This window comes from Chelonoidis abingdonii, chromosome 15 (assembly GCF_003597395.2).
Source record: "Chelonoidis abingdonii isolate Lonesome George chromosome 15, CheloAbing_2.0, whole genome shotgun sequence".
In the NCBI taxonomy this organism is placed as follows: domain Eukaryota; kingdom Metazoa; phylum Chordata; order Testudines; family Testudinidae; genus Chelonoidis; species Chelonoidis abingdonii.
The window spans coordinates 12,863,954-12,890,852 of NC_133783.1; the positions used below are offsets into that span (position 1 = coordinate 12,863,954).

The 26,899-nt window shown below is 43.1% G+C and overlaps 1 protein-coding gene across 1 annotated transcript in view; it reads left to right on the forward strand.

Moving 5' to 3' along the window:
* The first annotated feature begins 4,316 nt into the window (after positions 1–4,316).
* MMRN2 (multimerin 2) overlaps positions 4,317–26,899 on the forward strand; it is a 55,434-nt gene continuing 32,851 nt past the window's right edge. Inside the window, exon 1 of the mRNA XM_032780680.2 lies at positions 4,317–6,902. Within this exon, the coding sequence (XP_032636571.1) occupies positions 6,592–6,902 (311 nt within the window). The 5' untranslated portion in view covers positions 4,317–6,591. The remainder of the gene's footprint in view (positions 6,903–26,899) is intronic.

Genomic DNA, 26,899 nt, shown 5'->3' on the forward strand with positions numbered 1-26,899 from the left:
CAGAATGGCAGATGAAATTCAATGCTGACAAATGCAAAGGTAATGCACATTGGAAAACATATAAAACGATGGCGTCTAAATTAGATGTTCTCACTCAAGAAAGATCTTGCAGTCATTGTAGATAGTTCTCTGAAAACATCCACTCAATATGCAGCAGCAGGCAAAAAAGGTGAACAGAATTTTGGGAATCATTAAGAAAGGAATAGATAAGGCGACAAAAAATATCACATTGCTTCTGTATAAATCCATGGTTCACCCACATCTTGAATACTGTGTGCAGATGTGGGTAGCCTCATCTCAAAAAAGATATATTGGAATTGGAAAAGGTTCAGAAAAGTGCAATAAAAATTATTAGGCGTATGGAACAGCTTTCATATGAGGAGAGATTGATAAGACTGGAACTTCTGAGCTTGGAAAAGAGATGACTAAGGGGGTTATGATGAAGTCCATAAAACCATGACTGATATGGAGAAAGTAAATAAGGAAGTGTTATTTACTCCTTCTCATAACACAAGAACTAGGGATCACCAAATGAAATTAACAGGCAGCAGGTTTAAAACAAAGAAAACGAAGTATTTTTTCACACAGCGCACAGTCAACCTGTGGAACTCTTTGCCAGAGGATGTTGTGTAGGCCAAGGCTATAATAGGATTCAAAAAAGAACTAGATAAGTTCATGGAGTATAGGTCCATCAGAGGCTATTAGCCAGGATGGCAGGGATGATGTCCCTAGCATCCGTTTGCCCATTCCCGGCTTCTGGCAACAGGGGATGGATCATTTGATGATTAGCTCTTCTCTTCATTCCCTCTGGAGCACCTGGGATGGCCACTGATTGGCCACAGCCTGCGCAGCTGTCCTGCCCAGCCCCCGAGCTCCTGGCTGGCCCCAGCTCCTCCCCTGCTGTCTCCCCTCCCCTGAAGCCTCACCGTGACCCCTATTCCACACCCCCACTCCCTGACAGGCCTCAATGGCACCCTGATTGGGCATCCCACTTCAGGACATTTGCAAAGTGGCAACTCGGCCTCTGTCTGCACATTTATGGCACACTACATCCTGACTCAAGCAGCTGCTGCAGATGCATCAGTGGGAACAGCATTAAAAAGCATCACTGTTGCCAATTTCCTCACACTCTTCTCCAGACTGAACACTGCTTGAGAGTCACCCACATGTGAATACACATGAGGACCAGCACTTAAAGAAGAAATGACCATTATTTACTGTAACTGGAAGCTCTTTAAGATCCCTATCTGTATTCCACTACCTGCCCACCTTCCCCTCTGCTTTGGGCCCTATTGCATTGCGGTAAGATGAGGAACTGGAGAGGCACTGATCCACTTTGCCCCTTGTACTGGAGCATGCGAGAAGACACTGTGCATGTATTGGTCAATGGACACTGCTTGGAAGAATTTCCAGACTCAGGCACATGGCATACACACATCTCAAAGAACCTCCAGTTACAGTAAATAACCTTCATTGCTATCTGGCTCTTATAGAATATCAGGGTTGGAAGGGACCTCAGGAGATCATCTAATTCAACCCCCTGCTCAAAGCAAGACCAATCCCCAGACAGATTTTTACCCCAGTTCCCTAAATGGCCCCTCAAGAATTCACAACCCTGGGTTTAGCAGGCCAATGCTCAAACCACTCAGTTATCCCTTCCCCCTAATGCATTGAGTGACAGAGATCCAACAATGGGGTGGGATTTTAGTGTGAAATCTCTTTTGTCACAATGTGTCTAAATAGTTCAATGTCCTGTGACATTTTTGGAGGATGGGCATGGAAAGAGAATCACATGCATTTGTGGCTGACAAATGCCATTTGGCCAGGCAGCTTTTTGTAAACAGAATATAGGTTTTGTCATACTGGATCACACACCATTGATCTGTATAAGATTGCTAGATGAGATCCTGTCTCTGATGCAGCCAGTTCTAGATGCCTTAGAAAAAAAGTGGGAAAGAGCTTCATAATGGTCATATCTACATGGGAAAGCATCCTATTTGACCTCTTAACAATCAGTTTAAAATTTGATGTTCTTTTTGCACAGCTAATTAATAAATCAGTTCTTCCTTCCCATGCAATGAGTAATATATGGTCCAGCTACTATGCAGTATATAGGGCATACAAGCAAGTAGTGAAATGTTGTTAGTGCAACATTCATTGATCTTCATGTTACCTTTCCTCCAAAATTTGTAAGAGAGATTCAGCAATAAAACCAAAGTGAGAATGCAGCTTCAAGAATTTGCAATGTCATGGTTTCCCGTGCTGCAAGACTCGCTGAAGGAATATGTCCCCATTCTGAGCAGCAAAGTTGCTGCACTCCTCAGTTGTTCTCTGTAGGTGCCCACCTGTGCAGGTTAACAGTTTACTCATTTCTAGAGGTCATTGCATCGAGAGTGTGCATGCATGTATGCATGATCATAAGACAGAAAGAGAACAAGGCCGTGTTTTCCCAGGCATGGAAATCCGTATCTAATGAATATTTATTCTGTTAATGCCCCATCCCTTTCGATGAACATAAAATTCTCTTCAATTATTCAGGCTACGTGCAGACATCTAAAGCCAGAACATGGGTTTCTGCAGCAACAAATGCTCTTTAAAACTATTCCTGGTTTCTGAGTTTTTTAAAAGGCTCTCTCTTTTTTTTTTTTTTTTTAAGTGTTTAAACCATTCATGTTTATAACCACAATTTATCGAGCAGAATATACTGAATCTGAATCTTAAATGGATCAATTAAATCTGTTTTCTTGTTTCCTTGCACAAGGCAAAGAATGGGAAACTGTAGTATGAAAAATTAATTTAAGAACTTTTCTACACAGGGACAAGCCCAGAAGAGTTACAAAGCCCAGAATAGTGCCCCATGTGGATGCTTTATTCTGGAATAAATGTCACTTTATTGTGGAATAATAAGTGGACTTCAAAAGCACACTTGTTATTCTGTAATAAAGTGACTTTTTACCTAGAGAATTGAGGGAGGTAATATGGAACAGCTTATTCCACAATAGCTACTTTGATCAATTTTCCCATGTAGACAAGCTCTTAGGCAGAGGTCCTGTTTGCCTCTGTTGGTGGTGAGGCACACACACCTCATATTGGCCTGTAGTAATAGTTTCCCAGTCTGAGGAGTGAAAAAGTGGCCAAAGTGAGATGTTTCATCATAGATCTTACCAAGTTCCAAGGAGATTCGGATCAATGTTCTGAGTTACACTCAGTGCCAAAGAACTAGACAAGTACTTCTGATATGATTATGGAACATTATGTCCTCACTACAGGTGCAAGGGAGGGAGGAAGATCTTGAATAAACACAAATAGATGTAGTAATTGGCAAGTGTGGTAAGAGCAATTATGAAAACTTTGTGCAAAATGAATGGTTGTATAGTTAAGTCTGGTGTAGCTGTACGTGATAGTTGCTCCTAACCTGAAATTCTGTACTGATTGAAGAATTTAGGTGGTAAGAGCACAGGAAATGTTACTAATGATCAGGACCAAACAGGGAAGAGCAAATATTGATCACCAACTGAAAGTGAATTCCTGAAATGGAGATGCCATTGCAGTGAAACCTTGGTGGAGAGGCTCATATGAGAGGTGCCAGGAACCCCTGAAAAATAGTCCTGCAGCTCACCAAAAGATTCCATATTGTTCTAGTTATCAAGTTGCTTGCTGATGTGCTTCAGAACATTGCCCTGAAATACATTTGTGGAGTAAAACCTATTTCCAAATAATTTTTCAAAGTGCATTTTGAAACAGATTTTTATCACATAACCTTTCTCTCTCCCCATCAGTGATACACACATTCTATAAAATGTGGTTAAAGCTAACACTTCAGGTAGGATGACAGTTCAGTCTGGCTCAGTTGGGTAGTGACCAAGAGCCATTCAATTAATGTTAGGTAGCGTTTGTGAAATTAGTTGGTATCAGTCCAGCTCTAGGTGGACAGGTGTCCTTATCATAAAGCCCACCTTCACAAAGGCGGTCCTTTGGGTTTGCTGATCAGTCTGCCACCAAGAATGAATAGGTATGGAAATTGAACTACTCTTTAGCCCCTATACCTGGTTCCACTGAGCTGCTTCTGAAACATCAGGTCAGTGTAGGCAAAGTTTGCAAGTATGATGTTCCAAAATGAGGGCTCTTATCTGCTCCCCTGTAGTAGGGAGAAAATAAAATTGACAGCCAGTTAACCAATCGGTTAGTTGCTGGAAACAGGGAGTAGCAGGTGAGTATGTTACCTAGAGGCCCAAAATCAGGACAGTCAGTACTAAGATGGGGTTAATATTAAGTTTTGTTTAGTAAGGGGGCACCTTTCCATAATTTATACAGACCCTTTCTACTTTGCAGCTGTACTAGGCCCATAGATAGACGATTGCTAAAATATTGATCATCCTGGAGACTGCACTTTTCATTAGTATTAAGAAAAATGTGTTTCATTATTAATGTGCAAATGGCTGTGTAATCTGTATATTTTGGCTGCTTCATTTCTAAGCAGCATATTTTAAAAGCCGCATAAAATAAATTCTAATACCCAAAAGAGAGGTGAGGACTAGACACTCCAAAAACAGTCATGGGACACAGAAATACTGCCCTATACTCTGTGTGTGATATGTCTAATCTGACTGAGGATAAGGGCTGAATAGACGATACAATATTGAATGGAAAGATGTGTGATGGAAGATAAGCTTAATGGGGTTTGGAAGTAGGTACTGATTGGAACAGTCATTATTATCTGTAGCTCAAAAGTCCTCCTTAGAACCCATGTTACTATAGTAGCTTTGTTTAAGACTTCATGTTTGTTTCAGTTTTTTGTCTGTGAAGGAATTCAGCTGATACGCAAACATACTGAATAGGTCAAAGGTATATAAAGTAACTTGAACACTGACAGTTACTTATAATACAAGTACGTTTGTATCTGGATCATATCTCATGAAATAATCGCACATTGAGAGTAATGTGTATCGTAATGGGATGCACTCAAACATGAAATACAACAGAAAGACAGGAAGGAAACAGAAGGAAGATGCTCATTACTTTTAGAGTTGCAGATCCAGAACCGTATCTTGTTTCATGTCTCTGGAGAGGTGACTATAGCGGGCATGCATTCTCTCCTTGGAGAAATATTTTCTCAAGTCTGTTTTGCACCACCTACCTTTTGGTTGCTCAGTTGCTGTTGGCTGGACATAGTGCTTAAGTCTACTATAGACTCAGAAGACTGACATTAGGCAGAAACTGGTATTTCCTTCTTCATCTGGTTACTGTTGTCAAGAAGAAGTAAAAAAGAGAGAGGCGCCCAAATTCAGCCCAAGTGGGTGCAACTTTACTAATTTCAATGGTGAACCCTTCCATTGCCATCAGAAAGGCTAAGGGTAGAGTTAGGACTCTACTCTCCCTACCTTTAAGCTACTTTGGAGTAGTTTGAGCACATTTACATTTTACACTCTGAAGGACATGTAGCATTCTTGCATGTGTATCCTCCATTCACACTGCGTATGAATTCAGGGCCTGACCTAACAATTGTGCATCCAAATATGCACCAGAGCACCAATCTCTTTTAATTTATGAAGCATCTTTCCTATAAACTCTATCCTCAAATACATTAGAGAGTTACATATGGCAAGACAGTGAGGCAAGAGAGGCACCCTATAGACTAACAACAGAAACCACACAGTGATGGCCTTTAAAAATCAACATTTGCCAACAGTTATGATACAGTGATATTCAAGATGTCACAGATGTTTCCTTTTCGAAGTAGGGTGAAATGTGGCAGGATCTCCGTTACTATTGTGTGTTAGCTGTTGGCAAATACTGGTAACTTTATTACATAGCAACATATCACATAGGGTCTGCACTCAAAGGAAGTGGAAAGAGAAGGTATGCAGACTGGGATTTTCAGAAGTGTTCAACATTGGCATAACTGCTGGAAAATGCCTGTTGTTAAACTAACACTGAATATTGTTGAGAATTCCATCCAAACTATGGAAAGAAATCTCTACAGATCCCCTAATATCTATTTATCCAAGCTCTCCTCTCACTGAACTCAGAGTACTACCCAATCCTGGGGTGGGCACAGTAATAGCTTGTAATATGTACTATAACTATGCTAAAGAATATAACCAGTGCCTTCCAGCCTTTAAATCATAGCAGTAACGTGTGAGCAGATGCTTTAGCAGGTTGGTTTCTGACATATTCTTGGGCTTGGGAACACCACAGTGGAAATCTGCTACATCGCTCAATATTTTCTTTTCTTTCTTTTCCTTTCCTTTAAAGCTAACATCCTTTTCCTGTGCCCCAGGGAGAAGGCAGGTGATAAAGACTAAATTCCTGTTCACCAACAAGTTTAGAAGGCAGCCAAAATCAGACATTCCTTGAATAAACTATGATGACCCTTCCCCCACTTCTTTTCTCCCCTCTCTGTCTTTTGAGCTCCCCACAGGAACCCAGCCTCACATTGTTTGATGGCCTCTGACATTTCCAGTCACTGGGAGGGTTGAAAGCTTTTTCCGCTCTTTGTTACAAGACTTTTTTTTCCTCTTCCAAGTTTTAACTTAAAAAATATTATGAGGGCATTCCAGAAGTAATTCAGTCTGAGCTTCAGGGAAGAGAATGAGAGGCAGGTGTGGCTGGTTAGGAAAAGCCATAATGATAGTGAAGTTTTTGCTCCTCTGTGTCTCAATAGGACGGGTGGAGCTGGTCACACATTCAAGAAATCATGGATACGAAGATGGCTCCTTCCACAACTCAAAGACATCAATTTATGGGACATCTACATATCCTCAATTGTTCCCCATGTCACAGGAGGATTGGGAGATGGAGAAGCTCAAGGAGGAGACCCCAGACCATCTTTCAAGCACCATAACTTCACATCAAGGAGAAAGAGAGGATTCAGACGCTGGAACCCCACAGTCCAGAAATGGGTAAGAAAGATATTTACTCCTGCATATAATGGCACTGGGCTTCTGCTTGGGAGAGAGAGTCTCCTATAAAGAATGGATCAGATTCTCAGTTTATATCATGTCTGAAGGGGGTGGGGAGTGGAGATGTTACAGCTGCCAAATGAAAAGCAAAATAAATAGTCCGTAGAGGATGAAACCATGGAAGACTTAGGCTCTGTTCCTCATCCCAAAATAGGATGGCTGAGTGTGCTTACCATGTGCATACACAGCACTTAGCACAATGCTGTCCCGATATTGGTTTGGGCCTTAAACTGCTACTGTAATACAGACAAGTAATAGTTTTGAAGTAAAGGTGGCTGAATTAAATAAACTCATTAATTTATCCATTTTTCCTCTTCCCAATCCAATCCTGATTTATGCATATGCATTTATTTGTTGCATGGAAGTACTGACTGAATAGTGTCTACAGACAGATTTCAGCCTAGAGTGTGGGTGATAAATGTTCATTTTGACTATGCACTATTCATTGTTTGTGGTGTGTGGCTGGTCACCTAAAACACGTGATATTATTTCTGCTCCCTCATTGGGCAACACATTTTAAGAAGAGGACAGGAAATAGTAATGAATGAATAGAGCATAATGAACAAATGTCTAATTCCAGTCACGCAGAAAATATCCTTGTTCACATGTGGATACAGGTATTGGCAGAAACAGCCATTCTCCAGGCATTGGTGTGAACAAAAATATGCCCATGTAAATGTTTGCAGGTAGGCCCCCATTTAATAAGGTACATAAGCACATGCCTCAACTTTAAGAATGTATGTAAATACCTTGCTGAATCAGGGCCATACTGAATAATAAGGGGTGTGAATGTGATGAAACCAAGCAGTGTTTCAGAATTTGAATGAATGGTTCTGCAGCATATGATCAGGTGTCCTCTAAAGCAGAGGTGGGCAAACTGTGGTGGCCCCCTGGACCCTTCTGCCTGGCCCCTGAGCTCCTGGCCCAGGAGCCTAGCCCCCGGCCACTGCTCCCCTTCCCCTGCAGTCTCAGCACGCCGTGCTGCTGGTGCAATGCTCTGGGCAGCCAGGCAGCGCAGCTGCAGAGCCCGGCCTGACCCAGTGCTCTGTGCTGTGCTGTGGCATGGCTGGCTCCAGCCGGAAGGCACAGCTGTAGAGCCACCAGCGCTCCAGGCAGTGCGATAAGAGGCAGGGAGCGGTGGGGTTGGATATAGGGCAGAGGAGTTCAGGGTGTGGATAGGGGTCAGGGTGGTCAGAGGGCAAGGATCAGGGGGGTTGAATGGGGACAGGGGTTCCAGGGGTTAGTCAGGAAGGAAGCGGGGCTGGATGGGGTGGCGGGGGGCAGTCAGGGGCAGGGAGCAGGGGGGCTTGGATAGACAGTAGGGGAGTTCAGGGTTGTGGTCAGGGGGCGGGTGTGTGGATAAGGGTCGGGGCGGTCAGAGAGCAGGGAACAGGGGGGTTGAATGGGTGCAGGGGTCCTGGGGGTTAGTCAGGAAGGGGGTGGGGTGGATGGGGTGGCAGGAGGAAGTCAGGGGTCAGGAAGCAGGGTGTGTGTGGATGGCGCAGCCTCCCCTAACTGGCCCTCCATACAATTTCCGAAACCTGATGCGGCCCTCAGGCCAAAAAAAAAAAAAAAAGTTTGCCCGCCCCTGCTCTAAAGGGATCCTATCCCAAGTTATCAATGAGTGGCTATAACTTATGGCCTTGAGAATGGACAGAGGGGAGCAGAATGATTGGGATGTCACCAGAAAGAGAGAATTAGGACATTGGATCATACATAAGTATCAAGAGGAGATGAACCAAAAACAACAACGATCCATAGGTAAATATTGTTTGTGACAATATACAGGGGAAAGAAAGCCAATCTGTGTGTGGAAGTATGTGTTTTGGCAAAAAACTCTGTTCAAGCAGAATATTTTTCGAAATTTTCCAGGACATGTAAGTAGGTCTCTGCTATAAAAGATTCATTCAATCTCCTACCTAGACTTCTGTTTTTGAATCACTGACTGGTACTGCAGAATCCAATCTGGGTCAGCAGCACAGTGAGTGCTATTCACAGCTCCATGCTTTAGGATGTAATGACACATTTTTTTATTATTAATTTCTCTGAATGCCTTTGTGGAAAGCAAAATAGCAAAAATCAATCTACACAGCAAGCAAACAAAAACAAAACCTTGTTAATGCTATGCTTCCCTCTGACACAAACAAACAAAATCAGAAACTGACTTGTTTCAAAGCCTTACCTAGATGCATAGTTAAGTCCTCTCCAGTCTGTCACAGCCATTATTTTTCAGACTCTCTTTTGAGCCTATTGGTGTCAGTTGTTTATTGTCCAGAAGAGGTACTGTTGAATAATGAGACACTGTCAGTTCAACCTATCCTAAATACTTAGCATAATGCCTTTAAAAACACTCACAGACCCATTCTAGCATAAGGAAGCAAGCCAAAAAGGATACCTTCCCCCCCACACCCATGTGATAATGCAAGGCACTACTGTCATAGTATACTTCCTCAATCTGAACCTTAGAGTCCAAAATAAGGTACTAGCATGAAATCTTCTAAGCTTAATTACCAGCTTAGATCTGATACGCTGCCACCAATCAGGATTCTGAGTACCTGATAAACTCTGGTCTCCCCAAAACCTTCCCTGGGGACCCCCAAGATCCAGACCCCCTGGATCTTAATACAAGGAAAATAAACTCTTTCCCTCACCAGTATCTCTCCTAGGCTTTCCCTCCCTGGGTTACCCTGGAAGATACTGTGATCCAAACTCCTTGAATCTTAAAACAGAGGCTTCCACCTTTACCCCTCCTCTCTCCCCTCACCCAGAGGCAATACAGATTCAAGCTCTGTGAATCTAAAACCAAGAGGAAATTTATCTTTCCCTTCTCCCCACCAATACCCTGGTGAGTACAGACTCAATTCCCTTGAGCCTCAACTAGGGCAAAAAATCAAAACAGGTCTTAAAAAGCAAAACTTTTAATAAAAAGAAAGAAAAAAAGTAAAAGTTATCTTTGTAATCTAGATGATAAGTATTACAGGGTCTTTTAGCTTATAGACAATAGAAAGAAAGCTTTCTCCAGCAGAAATACAATTTAAAAAACTTTCAGCCAAATACACATTAAAACTCTACCAGCCAGATACACAGTTGCAAATACAGAAATAATCAAAAGATTATAACCGCCTTTTTACTCAATACTCACTATTCTGAATATATATGAGACTGTAGCAGGGAGATTGGCAAGAAACCTGGTTGCACATCTAGTCCCGTCCAGGACTCAGAGAGAACAAAGCAAAGCCCAAAAACCACAAACAAAGGCTTCCCTCCACACAGATTTGAAAGTATCTTGTTTCCTGAATGGTCCTCTGGCCAGGTGTTGTTTGTTAACCCTTTCCAGGTGAGAGAGACATTAACCCTTAGCTATCTGTTTATGACAACTACTCACTGGACCATAAGGCTGGACAGTGGTGAAATCGTATTTCAAAAACACTTCAGGCTTCTTGATAAGGACTGAAGTTTAACAAGAGCTTTACAGCCAGAAAGGTCTGCCACCATAAAATTATTGGCATAATGGGATTCTTCCTTTTCTGCCTGTGTAACCACGTGTGTAGCACCATTCCTCATTTCCAGCTTCATTTTGGGAAGTAACGCTTCCTTCTCAGGGGACCTTTAAGAATGAAGTTTTATGGTGAATTGAGTCGTAGTGTCAGTCCTGCTCTCCAACATAATACAGGTTACGACAGTGATGTTTATCGGCTGATGGCATTTTTAATACATGGGAAGGAGACACCCAGATATATGCAGAGATTTATGCTTTGCTTTGAGAAAAGCATTTCCAAAGCTGGCAGTGGAAGGAGGAAATCACTCTGTGGAGGGAGACAGTTTATGCTGGTCTCCATTCATGAGGTTCACAGTCCAAGTTGTAGATTCTGGTCCAGATTATCAAAGTAAGGACTTTGCATGGGAATCCATGAACCATACACATGCAGATACCCCAAATGCACATAGAAATCTTGTATTCACATGCTCAGGCATCCAGTTAAGTATGCACACAAATTGCAGGTAACAAGTTAAGCATTTGTAAAGATCTGTGACCTGTTGACCATATTTGACTTTGAAAAGTTGGGCTTCTACGTCCACCAGAGTATGAATAGAATGAAGTATTAGGGGGCGAGTAAGTGGTAGGATCGAGATAAAACACCACACAATTAGCTACAGCGAGTGAGGTAAAATATAGCTCACTACCAAGTTCTTGTCCATCAGACTTAGGTTTACCCTTGAAATGAGAGCACACCATCATTTCAAAATCCTGCTAAAGAAACAGAAGATAACTCTGTAGTATCTCTACTGATTATATCCTGATTATATCCCTACAAAAATGATCATTTCCCATACCCTGCTATTTTCCACGCATGTTTAACAGGCAGCAGGCTTTGCAAAATAATCCAGAAGTCCCCTTAAAATAAATAGAGCATTATTTTGTTCACAGCATCTGTTTGAATTTAACTAGATACCACAGTGACTGATACATTAAAAAAGCCTAAAATAACCAGACAGAGAGGAACAGATGCCTAGTGATGGCTCCACACTTAAGATGAGGTGTTTCATTGCAGCTCATCAGATGTATGGATGTGTCACCTCAGCAATAAGATGTCCTCAAAATAACAAGACTATTCTAATAGAAAGAGTTGAAGAAGAATAGAACTCATAAAAGTTAGTGCTCAGCCTTCGAATCAGGTGCTTGTTACCAGACTCTTTTGTGGATAACCAATGAGTAAACAAAGCTGCAGAATAGAGTAAGAAGTGGGTAGCAGCAGGTTATCATTTCAATGGGTGCGCATATAATTTATCAATGCACTCCAGAAAGCCTGTGGTTTTTAATCCTCTTGGCCTGTAAGTCATTTTCTATGTGCAAGTAACCTGTGATGTAGGATTATTGGCTGTATGGACACAGAAAACTGATTGAACAATTCTGTAGGTCTGTGATTCTCAAACTTTTGTATTGGTGACCCCTTCTACATAGCAAGCTTCTGAGTGAGACATCCCCCCTTATAAATTAAGCACACTTTTTAAAAATATTTAACCTGTTATAAATGCTGAAGACGAAACAGGATTTGGGGTGGAAGCTGACAGCTCGCGACCCCCAAGTAATAACCTTGTGACCCCTAGAAAGGTGTCAACCCCCAGTTTGAGAACCCCCTGCTGTAGGTGTTGCCTATAGCCAGGAATGCTCTCTCTCTGAGATAGTCAACAATTTTATGAAAAATGTCAATATCCTAAAGTTACTTTCATTTTGAACCAACTTTAATATTTTAAAATTTATATTTTGTTTTTTATTTTCTTCTTTCCTTCTCTCCTCCCCGTCATTTTGAAAAAAGAAATCAGTTTTCCAAAATTTCTGGGAAGGGGAAGAGTAAAACGAGGACAATATAAGAAGAAAAAAGAGGTCAGGAAAAAAAAGAAAAGGAAAACATGAAAAATATTGTATAAAATAAAAATATCAAAAAAATTCACAATGAGCAATGTTTCCACAAAAAAATTGAACAAGAAAATCATTTATATTGAAATATTTTGAGCAGCTCTGCTCTCTATGAGCTGGCCAATCACAGAGAGCCCTTCTTGGTCTTGAGACCCAAATATCTCCCAGATAGCTGACCTCAGTGGATCATACTTGCCTATTTTCTTAGCAGGATAAATTGCGAGGACAGGGACATAAGAGAGTTAAATTGAGCAGTCCCATGAGTCTCTCCTCACCAGCCTTCATCAAGTTAGATGTGAGTTTGAGAGGAGGATAGAAAACACACATTCTAGATTGCACATATATCTAACAAAAAAACTCCATCATTGGTTATTTTCCCATAGTAGCTCACAGGAATGTTTGTACTACTCACTCAAACTGTACAACAGATGGCCTAATGGTGAGGAGGAATCTACTATTTTAATCAGCCTTCTTGCTTCTGGAGATGGTCTCTTAGAGAGCAGCCTGAGAATGTGACCAGATATAAGGAAGCTCCAAAAGTAGCCCAGCATTGGAGCCAAAGTCAAAGAGGGGCTTTTAAGGTTGTGGTATGTCAGCACTCAGGTATTAGCTATTCTTGTTAATAGCCAACTAGCAGTCTCAGATTAGTGCCTAATGAAAAGGCCAACACATCTAGCAAATAGGATGGCAGTGGTAGCACACTATTAACCACTGCAGGGCTGACACATTCTATGAACTATTACAGCTCAGCTTAAACAAACAAGCCACCTTGGAAGAGTCTTTGCCTAATTTGGAGCAGTTTGCAGGTAGATTGCAGCATATAGGCACAGCCTTATACAGGGCCTGGTGCTGAGTTGAATCATTCCATGGAGAGCTCAAGAAAGGATTGTGCTTGTGGTATGTGGTGAAGTGCAGGAGGAATATGGGTGTTTTCAATGACCTTTAGGCTGGACCTGCCAAACAGGCAGGGATACCATTCTTTGTATGCAGGGCCGGCACAACCCATTAAGTGACCTAGGTGGTCACCTAGGGCACTAACATTTGGGGGGGGGGGGTGACCGGATCTTCGGCCGCCCCGGTCATCGGTGGTATTTCGAGGGCAGGACCTTCTGCCACCTAGGGCACCAAAAAGGCTGGAGGTGCTCCTGTTTGTATGCTCTTCACCTCACATCTATACAAGGCCAGGGACACTGATGCAGCATTTGAAAAGAAAAGCAGATTTCTTTGCCCCAGTAGGATTTCTAGATCCTTGCCAAAGATTTCTCGTACTTTCAAAGATCTAGCTGAAGAGCAAATGCTGTGCCTTTATAATGCACTCTATTGTATCATCCACATAGCATATAGCTTCAGCTCATTTTCATTGGGTAGAGCTACCACACACTGCTTACTAAGAGATTATTCCTCAAATCAGTCATGGTTTAAAATCACTAGGCTATACATCCACTCCCCTGAATGTTCAAATGATTGATCAGAATTATAGCTAAAGTCCCAATGGCCTTCATGGGGCTAAAACTCAGAGAAGTAAACCTGCCCACTCAGATTCCATTTAGTCTCAGTCAGTGATCTGTTCTCCTTTTGGTTCAAAAGCAAACCAAGCATTTAAGTTAATGTTCTATGAGCCAGTTATAGAAGCTATAATTGGTGCGATTAGAGGTAAGATCTGGCTGCTGTGCTGGATCTTCAGCCAGGCACAGGAGAATAGTTTGGCCATATAGCTCTCACACAGAGAATCTTAATCTGTTACAGTTTTCTACATTGTGAAAATGTGTTCACTAAAATAAAAACAGCAATTCTTAAAATATAGCAAAAGCAAAAACTTGGAAAAAAACCCTTCCCCCCAATTTTTTGGTAATTGCAGTAACACAGATCAGGGCCTAGGCACATCATTTTTAGATATCACTTTTTCTTGATTATATGAAGGCTTCCTAGAATCACCCCAGGTGTGTCATTATCTCACAATAGCACACACCCTACCCTTCCTTCAACACTGCTCCTAAGTCTGCTGTGGGGAAGGTCAAAAGCCAGCAGCTCCACATTTGGATTATTCTGTTTGGGTGACAAAATAAGGGTGCAGTGACTCTCCAAAGTGTTGGGAGCAGAAAAAAACAAAACAAAATCCCCATCACTCTTTTTCAAGGGGAAGTCAGAACAATGCCCTGGCTCAATAGTTTATTTGCCTTGTCTGCTTTTACAGGAAAACACCCGTCAATTGAATCAAGCCCTGTTTCATGTTGACTAGTTTATTGCTATAAAAGTCAGACAGGGACTTTCTTAGGAATTGGCTGACCACTGAAAACTCCTAGCTTCTCATACGTGGAGAGTTCACACTGAACACAGACAACATCTGCCTGAAATAAGATTAGCTTGGATGAAATACAATTAGGTATTATATGGTGCTCAAGTGCTTAGATGCTGGTAGGGTGGTGACTGTGCAAACAAATGGAGCATCCACTGTCTGCTTAGCAATAGCTTAGACTGTGTCTACACTGGCAAGTTTCTCTTCAGTAAAGCAGCTTTCTGTGTTGTAACTCCCGAGGTGTACACACTGCCAAGCCACTTAGCGTGTTGTAGCACTGTAAAAAAACACCCTAATGAGAGGACTGCAGCTTTCTGTGCCAGGGCTACAGCACTGCAGTGCCAGTGTAGACAGTGATTGATTACAGTGCTGCGATTAGCCTCCAGGAGGTGTTCCACAATGCCTGTTCTCGCTTCTCTGGTTATCAGTTTGAACTCTACTGCCCTACCCTCGCGTGACCAACAGTTATTCCACCCATAAATTCCTTTGGAATTTTGAAAGTCCCCTTCCTGTTTGCTCGGTGATGCATATAGTGGTATCAGCACATCTTTCCAGGTGGCTATGCCTGCTCCATACACCAGGCGATCCCCCGCTTGGAGCAATGCCAAGCTGCTGGACCTCATCAGCATTTGGGGAGAGGAGGCTGTCCAGCCCCAGCTGCGCTCCCACTGTAGGAATGATGATACCTACGGACAGATTTCATGATACATGACAGAAAGGGGCCATGACCGGGACACAGTGCAGTGCAGGGTCAAAGTGAAGGAGCCATGGAATGCCTAACACAAGGCGCAGGAGACAAACCACTGCTCCAATGCTGCACTCATAAGCTGCCAGTTCTAGAAAGAGCTGGACACGATACTTGGCGACAACCCCACCTCCACAGCAAAGACCACTGTGAATACTTGGCAGTTAACATTCCAGTCAAATGTGGACTGAGCCAGGAGGAGGAAATCTTGGATGAGGAGGGGGAGGGGGACCCAAAGGCAGAGGATGACTTGGAGGTCAGAGACTCATGTAGCCAGGAGCTCTTTTCTAGCCTGGAGGAGGCTAGCCAGTCACAGCTGTCAGATGTTGGTGAAGCTCAAACAGTAGAGGAGGCCCTTGGTTTATTAAGTCCATAAGGTTTGTCCAAGATATTGTCAATCTGTCACATGTATTATACCAATTTTGCAGATGGGTAAACTGAGGCAGAGATTCCTATCAAATGCAGAAAATTAGCCCCTTGTTGAAATTAGAGGACAGCAAGGGCTTCCTTCAATTAGTGCTGAAAATGGTTTAACTGCATTGTCAGCACCATTATTAAACTTAATCTGCAGCTCTTTATGCACTCAGAAACAGCACTTATTTAGCATTCGGTGGCTAATAATCAGTAGGGACCTACCAAATTCGAGGCCATGAAAAGTGCATCATGGACCATGAAAGCTGGTCTTCCCCCATGAAATCTGTTCTTTTGTGTGCTTTTACCCTATACTATACAGATTTCACAGGGGTGATCAGTGTTTCTCAAATTCGGGGTCCTGACCCAAAAGGGAATGGCAGGGAACATCACAAGGTTATTTTGGGGAGGGGGGTCATGGTATTGCCCACCTTACTTTGATGCTGCTTTCAGAACTGGGTGGCCAGAGAGCAGTGGCTGTTGGCCGGGCACCCAGCTCTGAAGCCAGCGCCCCACCAGCAGCAGTGCAGACGTAAGGATGGCATGATATGGTATTGCCATCCTTACGTCTGCATTGCTGCCTTCAGAGCTGCGTAGTTGGAGAGTGGTGACTGAGGGGCCAGCTCTGCAAGCAGCAGTGCAGAAGTAAGGGTGGCAATACCATGTCATGCCATCTTTCTTTCTGTGCTACTGCTGGCAGTGGCTCTGCCTTCAGAGCTGGGATCCTGGCCAGCAGCTGCCCAGCTCTGAAGGCAGCGCCCACAGAAGTAAGGGTAGGAGTACCACAACCCCCTCCCCTCCAATAACCTTGCAATCCCATCCCAACTTCTTTTCAGGTCAGGAGTCCTACAATGACAACACTGTGAAATTTCAGATTTAAATAGCTGAAATCATGAAATTTAGGATTTTTAAAATTCTCTGACTGTGAAATTGACCAAAATGGACCATGAATTGGGTAGGGCTCTAACAATCAGTGTAGCTGCACTGGTGCTCACCCCAAAATGCAGACACAGGCAAGCCTCAGTGTGAATGCACTGTGCTAGGGGGAACCTTGATTAGCTCAATCAATGCAACCCCCCGCTTGCCCTCATCTGCACTTCAGCACCAGTGCAGCTCCTCTGATTGCCAGCCACCGATTGCTGTTGTGAAATGCAGACAAGCCCTGAGACTCAGGCAGTGTCGTTACTCCAGAGATGAATTTGTCCCTTGATTTCTAAAGATAAAATCCAAATTATTTAGCCTTTGAAGTGGTTGGATCATTTGCTTCGCAGCGAGGATAATGTGAATTGGGAAATAATGGTCGTGGACACTTTAGGAAAAGATAAAAATCCCATGTAGAATCCTGTTGCAAAGAAAAGGCTTGGGTTTTTCTCAAAATAAAATGTAGCCTAATTTGCCTTCTCTTCTGAGCCCTGTTTACAGTGAAGCTTCTAAAATTTAAGTATTGAATTGACCAAACCTTTCAAATGGGGCTGGTTCACAAACAGCTAGAACCACAGATTAGTGGCTAAGACATTCCATAGGACATAGTCACTAACATCATGATTCATACTTGGAAAGCTGGCTGACCCCCCTTAATAGATTACAAGCGGCCAATGGGGGGAGCGGGGGTTGAGTACTGATATTTAGGTAATAATACATCATTACTTACTTCCTTCAATGAGCATTCTGTCCTTCTGCTAACCTTTTAGCTACATGCCCAAAGGGCAGGAAGATTAATTCATGTGGTAAAAGAGCACACGGTATTTGCATGCTAATTACTGCTTATAAGAAAAATCAGTGTTTATCATGGCAAGCCCTGTTCCCGCTAAGACACTCTGCATCTTCTTAAAAAGTTCACAGCACTTTACTTTCTGCAATGCTGGGAGATGAAAAAAATGTGGGTTACATGAATGGACATGATTTCTCCTTGCTTGGATGAATTTAATGCAATATTCTACCTATATTCTGCTCACAGATATCTCATTCATGTCAATGGGGAGTTTGCACAGAGACCAAAGACCGAATACTACATGAATTTTTTTTTTGTACCAGATCTGATTCCCCTTTCACACTGGTGTAAACCATGAGTAACTCCATTTAAGTCAATGGAGATCCACTGGTGTAAATCAGGCAGGAAGCAAGCCCTCTATTTTTCACCTGAACACTGACAGTGGCAATCATTATGTAGCTGCCTTCTTTTGTGCTCTTGTGGGAAAAGAAAAATGTTAAGAGTCTGACAAATTCCCTATTCTGCTCAGGTAGAAAACACTAGAGTTTGCAAAATAATTAAGGAAATGGACTCTGGGGAGAATATAATCATTAAAAATCAGGTGTGAATGGGCAACTCAGCTAAAACCTGTGCACACAAAGGGGTAATAAAATGCATGGAAAAGGCAATTCAGAGTTCGGTTCTGCTGGCTTTGTTCAGGCAAAACTCTCATTGACTTAAATGGGAATTTTTCTTGAGAAAGGATATCAGACTCTGGTAATGAGTCTAAGACCCTAGTCTTGCAATCACTTATGCTTTGGTCATTTTACACATGCAAGTGATCTCACTGAACTCAGCAGCATTGCAGGACTGGGGCCTACATGTTCCCTGTGTGTGTAAGGCTAGGTTTTCACTGCCATAAGAAAATGTGTTTTTACAGTGTCATAACAAATGTATATTCACTGTAATACAGTCAAATCCTGGTGGAGATAAGTCAATAGTTTTTACTGCAGTGTAGGCTGGACAAGGTCAAACTGGGGCATGGGGTATAGTACTGTCTTTGCCTAGCCACACTGCAGCAAAAACTGCCTATGCTATCTGCACTAGGATTGCATGGCAGGATAGCTAATGCTATAACAGTATCAGAGGGGTAGCCGTGTTAGTCTGGATCTGTAAAAGCAGCAAAGAATACTGTGGCACCTTATAGACTAACAGACGTTTTGGAGCATGAGCTTTCGTGGGTGAATACCCACTTCGTCGGATGCATGTAGTGGAAATTTCCAGGGGCAGGTAAATATATAGAAGCAAGAAGCAAGCTAGAGATAACGAGATTAGTTCAATCAGGGAGGATGAGGCCCTGTTCTAGCAACTGAGGTGTGAAAACCAAGGGAGGAGAAACTGGTTTTGTAGTTGGCAAGCCATTCACAGTCTTTGTTCAATTCTGAGCTGATGGTGTCAAATTTGCAGATGAACTGAAGCTCAGCAGTTTCTCTTTGAAGTCTGGTCCTGAAGTTTTTTTGCTGCAGGATGGCCACCTTAAGATCTGCTATTGTGTCGCCAGGGAGGTTGAAGTGTTCTCCTATAGGTACTTGCTTCTTGCTTGCATATATATACCTGCCCCTGGAAATTTCCATTACATGCATCCGACTAAGTGGGTATTCACCCACGCAAGCTCATGCTCCAAAACATCTGTTAGTGTATAAGGTGCCACAGGATTCTTTGCTGCTAATGCTATAAAAAAAAAAACCTACCTTTTTTGGCCATGAAGACATAACCAAATTGTATGTCTCCAGTAGGAAAAAAAAGTATGGTCTGAACTCACATTAGCTAACTTGTAGTTTGGAGTTCTTCCAGTGCTCGTCTTCCCTATGTATATTCCACATGTGAATGTGCACGTGAGTCATGTGCCTGAGTCCGAAAATTCTAAAAGACAGTGTTCACTGGTCACACATGGACAGCAGTTCTCCTCGTACTCCATATCAAGGGCATCAGAGGCAGTGCAGGCCAACGCCCCACCAGTTCCTTCTTACCACTGCATGGCTTCAGTTGAAATCCCTGAGACCACAGATTTCTCCAAATTTTCTCTTTTGGTAGCCTGTAAGTAGTAGTGTAAGTAATTTTATAGTTGCATATTAATATATTTGCAGTTTTATAGTATAGTCCTTATAGCTTGTTTCCCCCGCCTACTGGAACTCCCTCCCCACAGTCTAGGACTATGCCCAGAGTCCCAGGGTTCAAGAACTGTGTCTTCTGCCCTCACTCCTTCTCCGTGAGCAATGATCACCAACCCTGTCTCTACTGCTTGGGTGAGTTGCATATTTCTGCAAAGTGAGGCATCTGTTGCTCATTTCCATTGCAGACGTGTGAAGCTTGTGAGCTTTGATTAAGGAAACACCTTATGGACAAGGCTATGAGACTGCACTCTTATGTGTGCCAGGGAGATCTCCCTGTACATTGGCCCCAACAGACAAGCAACACCCCTGCAAGTACGAACTTACAAAGTATACAGCTGCTAAGCTCAAGGACTCTTCTTTCAGGGCTTCTATTAGAGTAGGATGCACTTTCTTGGTCACAAGGACAGGTCCCTGTCCAGATCTATCCATAAAAGATGAAATTGCTCCCCAAGTTTGTCCATGTCAGGTGAGCCTTCATGTACAGATCCTAAGAGATCAGGATTGCTGAAAGCCTCCAAGCTGGAGGGTGAAATGTGCAAAAAACTAGGATACATTGCTTCAGTCCGTGGTACCGGCTCTGAAGCACAAGGATTGACATCCACCAACTACATCCAGGAGTGCTGGACCTGATTCTTTGCTGGGGCTGATCCATCTTTCAGAGGACCACCCAACTACAGCCTCTCAGGACACATGGGAACCAATGGTTCCAATCGTCAAAATGCCCTGAATACTGACAAACACACACACACACACACACTACACTTGAGAATATCTTCTTCCCTTACCCTCAGTCTCTTCTCCTCTCCAAGCCAGTCCTCCTAAGGGACATTGCCATGCTGGAGTATGACAATGCTTAGGTGACACAAGAACCATCCCCTCTGCACCCTCCAGTACTGTTGGCCTCCCAGTGGAGACAGAGCACTTCTTGGGCTTGAAGGAGTTAGGCACACCAGCCATTCTGTCATCTCCTAGTAGGGAGCCGAGCCTTGACAGACAGAGGAGATCTGGATGCCATCCACCCAGATATGCCTTCCCCAGAGACTGCTGATACTTGATGTCCTGCTAACCTCAACCAGTAGATTTCCCCCTCCCTACTGGCTGAACCCTCCTTATGGTGTTAAAGGAGCCTGAAGGAGCCCCATGATAGACACCCCAGATCCATCCCTGAATCATACCACACTCTTTTACTTGGCACCCACTGGATCCATCAGAGTTTGAAGAGGATATTGTTCTGGATCATACATACCAATGGGAATCTTGTCCTCATCTCCAGAAAAAGTTGTCACTCCATCCTCACAACATCTACCAGATGACCATAGGCAGTACCAGAAGCTACTGCTGAGAATGGCCAATGATCTCCAGATACCAATGGAGAAGGTCCAGGATTCGCAATACTGGCATTTGGATATTCTGCAGCTTACAGGTCCAAGCAAGGTGTTTTATCTGTTTAATCAGGCCATCGTGGAGCCAGTCAGAGTGGTCTTACATGCCCCCACACCTAAGAGGACCGAGAGAAACTATTTCATCCCCACCAAAAAGGCTGAATTTCTTTTCTCCCACCCACTGCCTGATTTGCTGGTGGTACAAGCAGCCATGAAGAGAGCAAGATTACAACATCCCAAGACCACCCTGGCTGACAGGGGCTCAAAGAGGTTGGACTGCTTTGGAGGAAAGGTCTTTTTCTTTACAAGCCTGCAATTCTTTATTGCTAACTATCAGGCCTTGTTAGCAAAATATGAGTTTAGCAATTTTTCCAGGCTGGCTGACTTTAAAGACAAGCTTCACCCTAAGGACAGAGCCCAATTTCAGTCTTTCATAGAAGAGTGCAAGTTAATGGCAAAGACATCCCTTCCAGCTGCAATAGTTGCAGCAGACACAGCATCGTGAGTCTTCGCCACTGATATAGTTATGAGGCGTATCTGGACTTCACTCTTTGAGACTCCCCAAGTTGGTCCAGAACACCAAACAGGACCTACCGCTCAACAAGTTGAATTTATATGACAAGAAAACAGTTGAATCCCTACACTCTTTGAAAGACCTGAGGTTGACTGTACGCACCCTGGGAATGTATACTCTGATCCTGAGGAGGAAGCACTAGAGGCAGGAGTATAAGCCAAAGCCATCTCTTCCACAGATATTCTACCACAACTATCCAGTCAAGCCTCCATGTAAACTTCAGATGGTTCAGGGCTTCAATTTTCAGCACCTTCTGCTACCACATCTTCTAACCATTCCCAGCCAGCCACTAAGGGCCACTTTTGACGTCCTGGTCAAGATCCACTCACTGCTATTGATGCCACCCATCTCAACTCCCCTTATCTTTGTGGCCAGTCTCTCATTTTTCACCCACAATTGACTCTGTCATGATAGACAGTTGGATCTTAGAAATTATCCATCAAGGATACTCCATAGAGTTTCTCTCCCTCTGTCCAACAAATCCCCTTCCCAGTGCCCCTTCCTGGCCCACTCTCACGAGGTGATTCTTAACAGAAGGCAGGCTCCCTCCTCCAATGAGGGGCAATAGACCAAGTGTCACGTCAGTATCAAGGGAGAGGGTTTTATTCCCCTATTTCTTAGTCTTCCAAAAAATAGAGTGTGGAGACCTGTTGTGGACTTTTGACAACTTTATTCGAAAGTCAAAATTCAGGATGGTTATATTAGCACAGACAATCCCCTTCCCACAGGAGGGATGTGGTTCGTGGTTCTTGACATGAAGGATGCCTATTTTCATGTTGATATTCTTCTGTCCCACAGAAAGTTCTTTCTATTTCTAGTGGATCAAGAACAGTTCCAGTTCAGAATCCCTTCCTGTGGAGTAGCAGCAGCTCTCAGAGTATTCACAAACTTTTCCTGTGTGGTAGCAGCCCAAATGAGATGTCAAGGTTATACAGTTTCCCTGTCTTTCGGTGACTGGCTCCTAGTAGGTCGCTCCAGCCAAGAAGTCAGGTCACTGACTTTGTTCCTGTTCCATCTTCTAGCAGTGCTGGATGTCTGTGTTAACAAAGAAGTCAGTTTTAATACCCACACAGACTATAACCTTTATTGGAATGACACTGGACTCCATTTCAGCAAGAGCTTTCCTCTCCAAGTAAAGAATTCAGGTAATGAGCGATCTGATATTACAGATTACTCGCAGACCAAAGACTACAATGAAGATGTGCCTCTCTTTTCTAGGCCACGTGCACATATGTGACAACATTTGCCAGTCTTGATCTATGATGCCTACAGGTCTGGCTCCAGTTGGTCTGCTCAGCAGACCAGGATCATATCAACACAAGAGTGACCATTCCCACCAGAGTCATTACCTCTCTAATTTGTTTGTGGAATCTGGAACAAGTGAGAATGGGCATCCTCTTCAACATTCCCACCTCCAGTGCCACCATCATAATAGACTCCTTTGGGGTTGGGGTGCTGACCTGAACTACCATGCCATATAAGGTACCCACAGGAAGCCAGACTGCACATCAATCTAGTGGAACTGAGTGCAGTCCTGATGGCATTCAGGGCTTTTCTTCTGCTTATACATTCATTCTATATGCAAGTAATGTCCCACAGTATCACCGTAGATATTGATTTACATAAACAAACAGGGTGGAGCAAGATCTCTTCTTCCTTGTCTGGAAGCAGTCAGGCTTTGGATCAGAAACCGCATCACTATCCAAGCTGAATACCTTTCAGGTGCTCAAAACTCTTTAGCACACAACCTCATCAGACACCAGTCTACAGACTACTAGTGGGAGGTGCAAAGCTCTGTCCTGAGCAATATATTTGCTCAGTGGGGAACTCCTCAATGGGATCTTTGTGTGTTCCAAACAACAGAAAACTTCCTCTGTATTGTTCCAGAGGAGCTATAGGTCACGTCTCTCGGGATGATGCTCTCCTGTTGTTGTGGACAAACCAATTCAGTTATGCCTTTCCTCCCATTCGTCTAGTACCACAAGTCTTGAGAATGGCCCTGTTGTGGCAGATCTAAGTCATTCTCTTAGCACCCAAGCGGCCCAGAAAGTTTTGGTTCCCAGAGCTTCTGAGAATGTTAGTCCATCTTCCTGCCAGGATCTCTCCATTCCCAGATCTCTTAATGTAGGAAGAGGGCAAAATCAGATTTCCCAACCCACACTCACTCCACCTCATGGCCTGATGTTTGCATGGGCATCCAAACCAGAATGCTCTTGTTTGGCACCCATTCAAACTATTGTTACTTAAAGTAGGAAAGACTTAAGTAGGACCTGCTATCTAGCTTAATGGAGACATTTCTGTTCCTGGGCTCAGCATAATCAGCCTTCTCCAGATATCCCAGTGTTTTAGATTATTTCATGTCATTAAAAAACTCAGGTCTTTCCATTAGTTCACTGCAGGTCCATCTCGCAGCCATCAATGGCTTCCTTCCTCTGGCTAGACAGACATTCCATTTTCACTCACCCGAGAACAGTGAGATTCGTGATACACTTAGTCAGGACTTTTCTGCCAGTGGACAAATCTACACCTCAAAGGGATCTCAATCTTGTCCTATCAGTACTCACCAGACCAGCATTTGAATCATTAGCAACATGTTCCATGTCCCACTTACCCATGAAAGTTGTATTTTTAGTTGCTATTACTTCCTCCACAAGAGTAATCAAGATGGCCACCCTCATAGGGACCCACCATATACTATTTTTCACAAGGAAAAGCTCTCCCTTTGACTCCATCCTCAGTTCCTCCCCAAGGTTATTTCTGAATTAATTAGATATCAACCAAACTATCCATGTATACTTTCTTCACAAAACTCCATGTTTCTGCCAAAAGGAAAAGCATTCATTCCCTCAATGTCAGATGTGCCTTGTGTGATGCTGTATGGAATCTGGGGGACACTTTAGGATTTTATGAATATTGTAAAATTGAAATGAGTTGTGCCAAACATAACATGTAAGATAGCTGCAAAAAATGTTATAATTTCTCAAGTATGATAATCTTATTCATATGTTTGTCTCACCTTTGTATTATGAGTTATATATGTAGAGTATAGCTGTATTTCCAAACTTGTGCTGTGTTTCTGTGTGACACTCCCAAACAGATTGGCATCAGCATGAGGCCTGCTTGATGGCCCATCAAGGGACATCATCTGTACTATGAACCCATTGAAAGGAACAAGGACTATACCTTTTGAGCAAGCAAGCCATGTAAGGGCATGCCTATGGACAGAACTGTAAGATTTTTCCATGCCATGTGCTGGACAGCTTGTATTTGGAACAAAGGAAGTACAAGCCACATGGCAAAAGGAATATAAAAGACAACTTGCACCATCTTCATTTTGTCTTCAGTCCTACTTCTTACCTCTGGGGGAACTTTGCTACAAACTGAAGCTCTGAACAAAGGACTGAATGACCCATCCAAGCTGTGGATGTACTCCAGAGAGACTTTCAAGCTAGCAAACTCACCAATATTGCTAAGAACCTGATACATGGACTTTGAATCTTTGTATGTATGTGACTGCTTTTATCATTTAACAACTCGTCTTGTTCTTTCTTCTTTCTTTATAATAAACCTTTAGTTTTAGATACTAAAGGATTGGCTGGCAATGTGGTATTTTGGGTAAGACCCAAACTGATATTGACCTGGAAATGTGGCTGGCTCTTTGGGATCAGAAGAACATTTTGCAAATGTGAGCAGAGTTTTAAAATAACTTCTCAATGTACTGGACCTATGCGCTAATTGGGAGCCAGAGAACTGAAATGTAATAAAGGGGGCTGTGTGATTTTTTTTGTTTGTTTTGTTTCACGATAAACAATGTGGGGGGATCAAAAGCACAGTTTGTGACTGGTTGGAGAGTTTAACTTCAGGACTACCCACCAGTCTTGGGTATATCTCCTTTCCCTTTTGCAGCCAGACTTGGCATGTCCAGTGAGGGCTACCCTGGGCACCCTGGGTCACACCTTGTTCTATCTGTAAAGGACCACACCTATTAGATCACCACCAAGGCTATTTCTCACCATAGCAGAAGAGTTGTGCAGACAAGCATCATCCTGTGAGAGAATCTCTAAACAGATTTGTGGGTACATCATCACATGCTGCCAATTAGTACATATCCATCCATTCAGGCCTCTGCTGCTGATCCATCTTTGCTGCCAGCATCCTCACACCCCTCTCCACTCTGAATACTGCTTGTCAGTCACCCACACATGGAGTACACATAGGAATCAGCGTGTGAAGAAGAAATGGAGGTTACTTACCTATAACTGGAAGTCCTTCGAGGTGTGTGGTCCCTACCTGCAATCTACTACCTGCCCTTCTTCCCCTCAGTTTGCATCTTACTGGATCCGTGGTAAGAAGAGGAACTGGAGAAGTGTCAGCTCATGCTGCTTCTTAAGCCTTCAGTCTAGAACAAGAAGAACTACTGAGCATGTGTAGGCCAACAGACTGCTTGTTAGAATTTCTGGTCTTGGGCGCATGGCTTACATGCATTCCCACAGATGGAATACAGATAGAGACCGCATCTCAAAGAAATTCCAGTTACAGGTAAGTAACATCCATTCTTCACATGTGTTAGCAGGTCAAATTAAAGACTACAGGGGAACCAAGTGTTTACCTTGATCTGTTAACTTGTGTTAAAACTACAAACCACCTTGTCTTCACTAGGGTTTTATCTCAAGTGAGTTCACATGGGTGAAGAATACACTTTTTTTTCCTAGTAAAGACAAACCTAAATGTTTGCAGGATAGGGAGCCCAAGAGATACTTTGATTTGCTGCTAAAGGAAGAGACTAATGGCTATGTGAAAAAAGCAGGACACCTGGATTAAAATAAACTAAAAGATGGACACGTATGTTTTGAGAATCCATTCAACAAGCAGAATTGAGACAGAAGGTGAGAAGCTGTATCTAACGGAGTAATAACAGATAATGCAGCAGAGAATCCTGTGGCACCTTATAGACTAACAGACATTTTGGAGCATGAGCTTTTGTGGGTGAATACCCACTTCATCAGATGCATGTAGTGGAAATTTCCAGGGGCAGGTATATATATGCAAGCAAGCAAGCTAGGGATAACGAGGTTAGTTCAATCAGGGAGGATGAGGCCCTGTTCTAGCAGCTGAGGTGTGAAAACCAAGAGAGGAGAAACTGGTTCTGTAGTTGGCACGCCATTCACAGTCTTTGTTCAATCCTGAGCTGATGGTGTCAAATTTGCAGATGAATTGAAGCTCAGCAGTTTCTCTTTGAAGTCTGG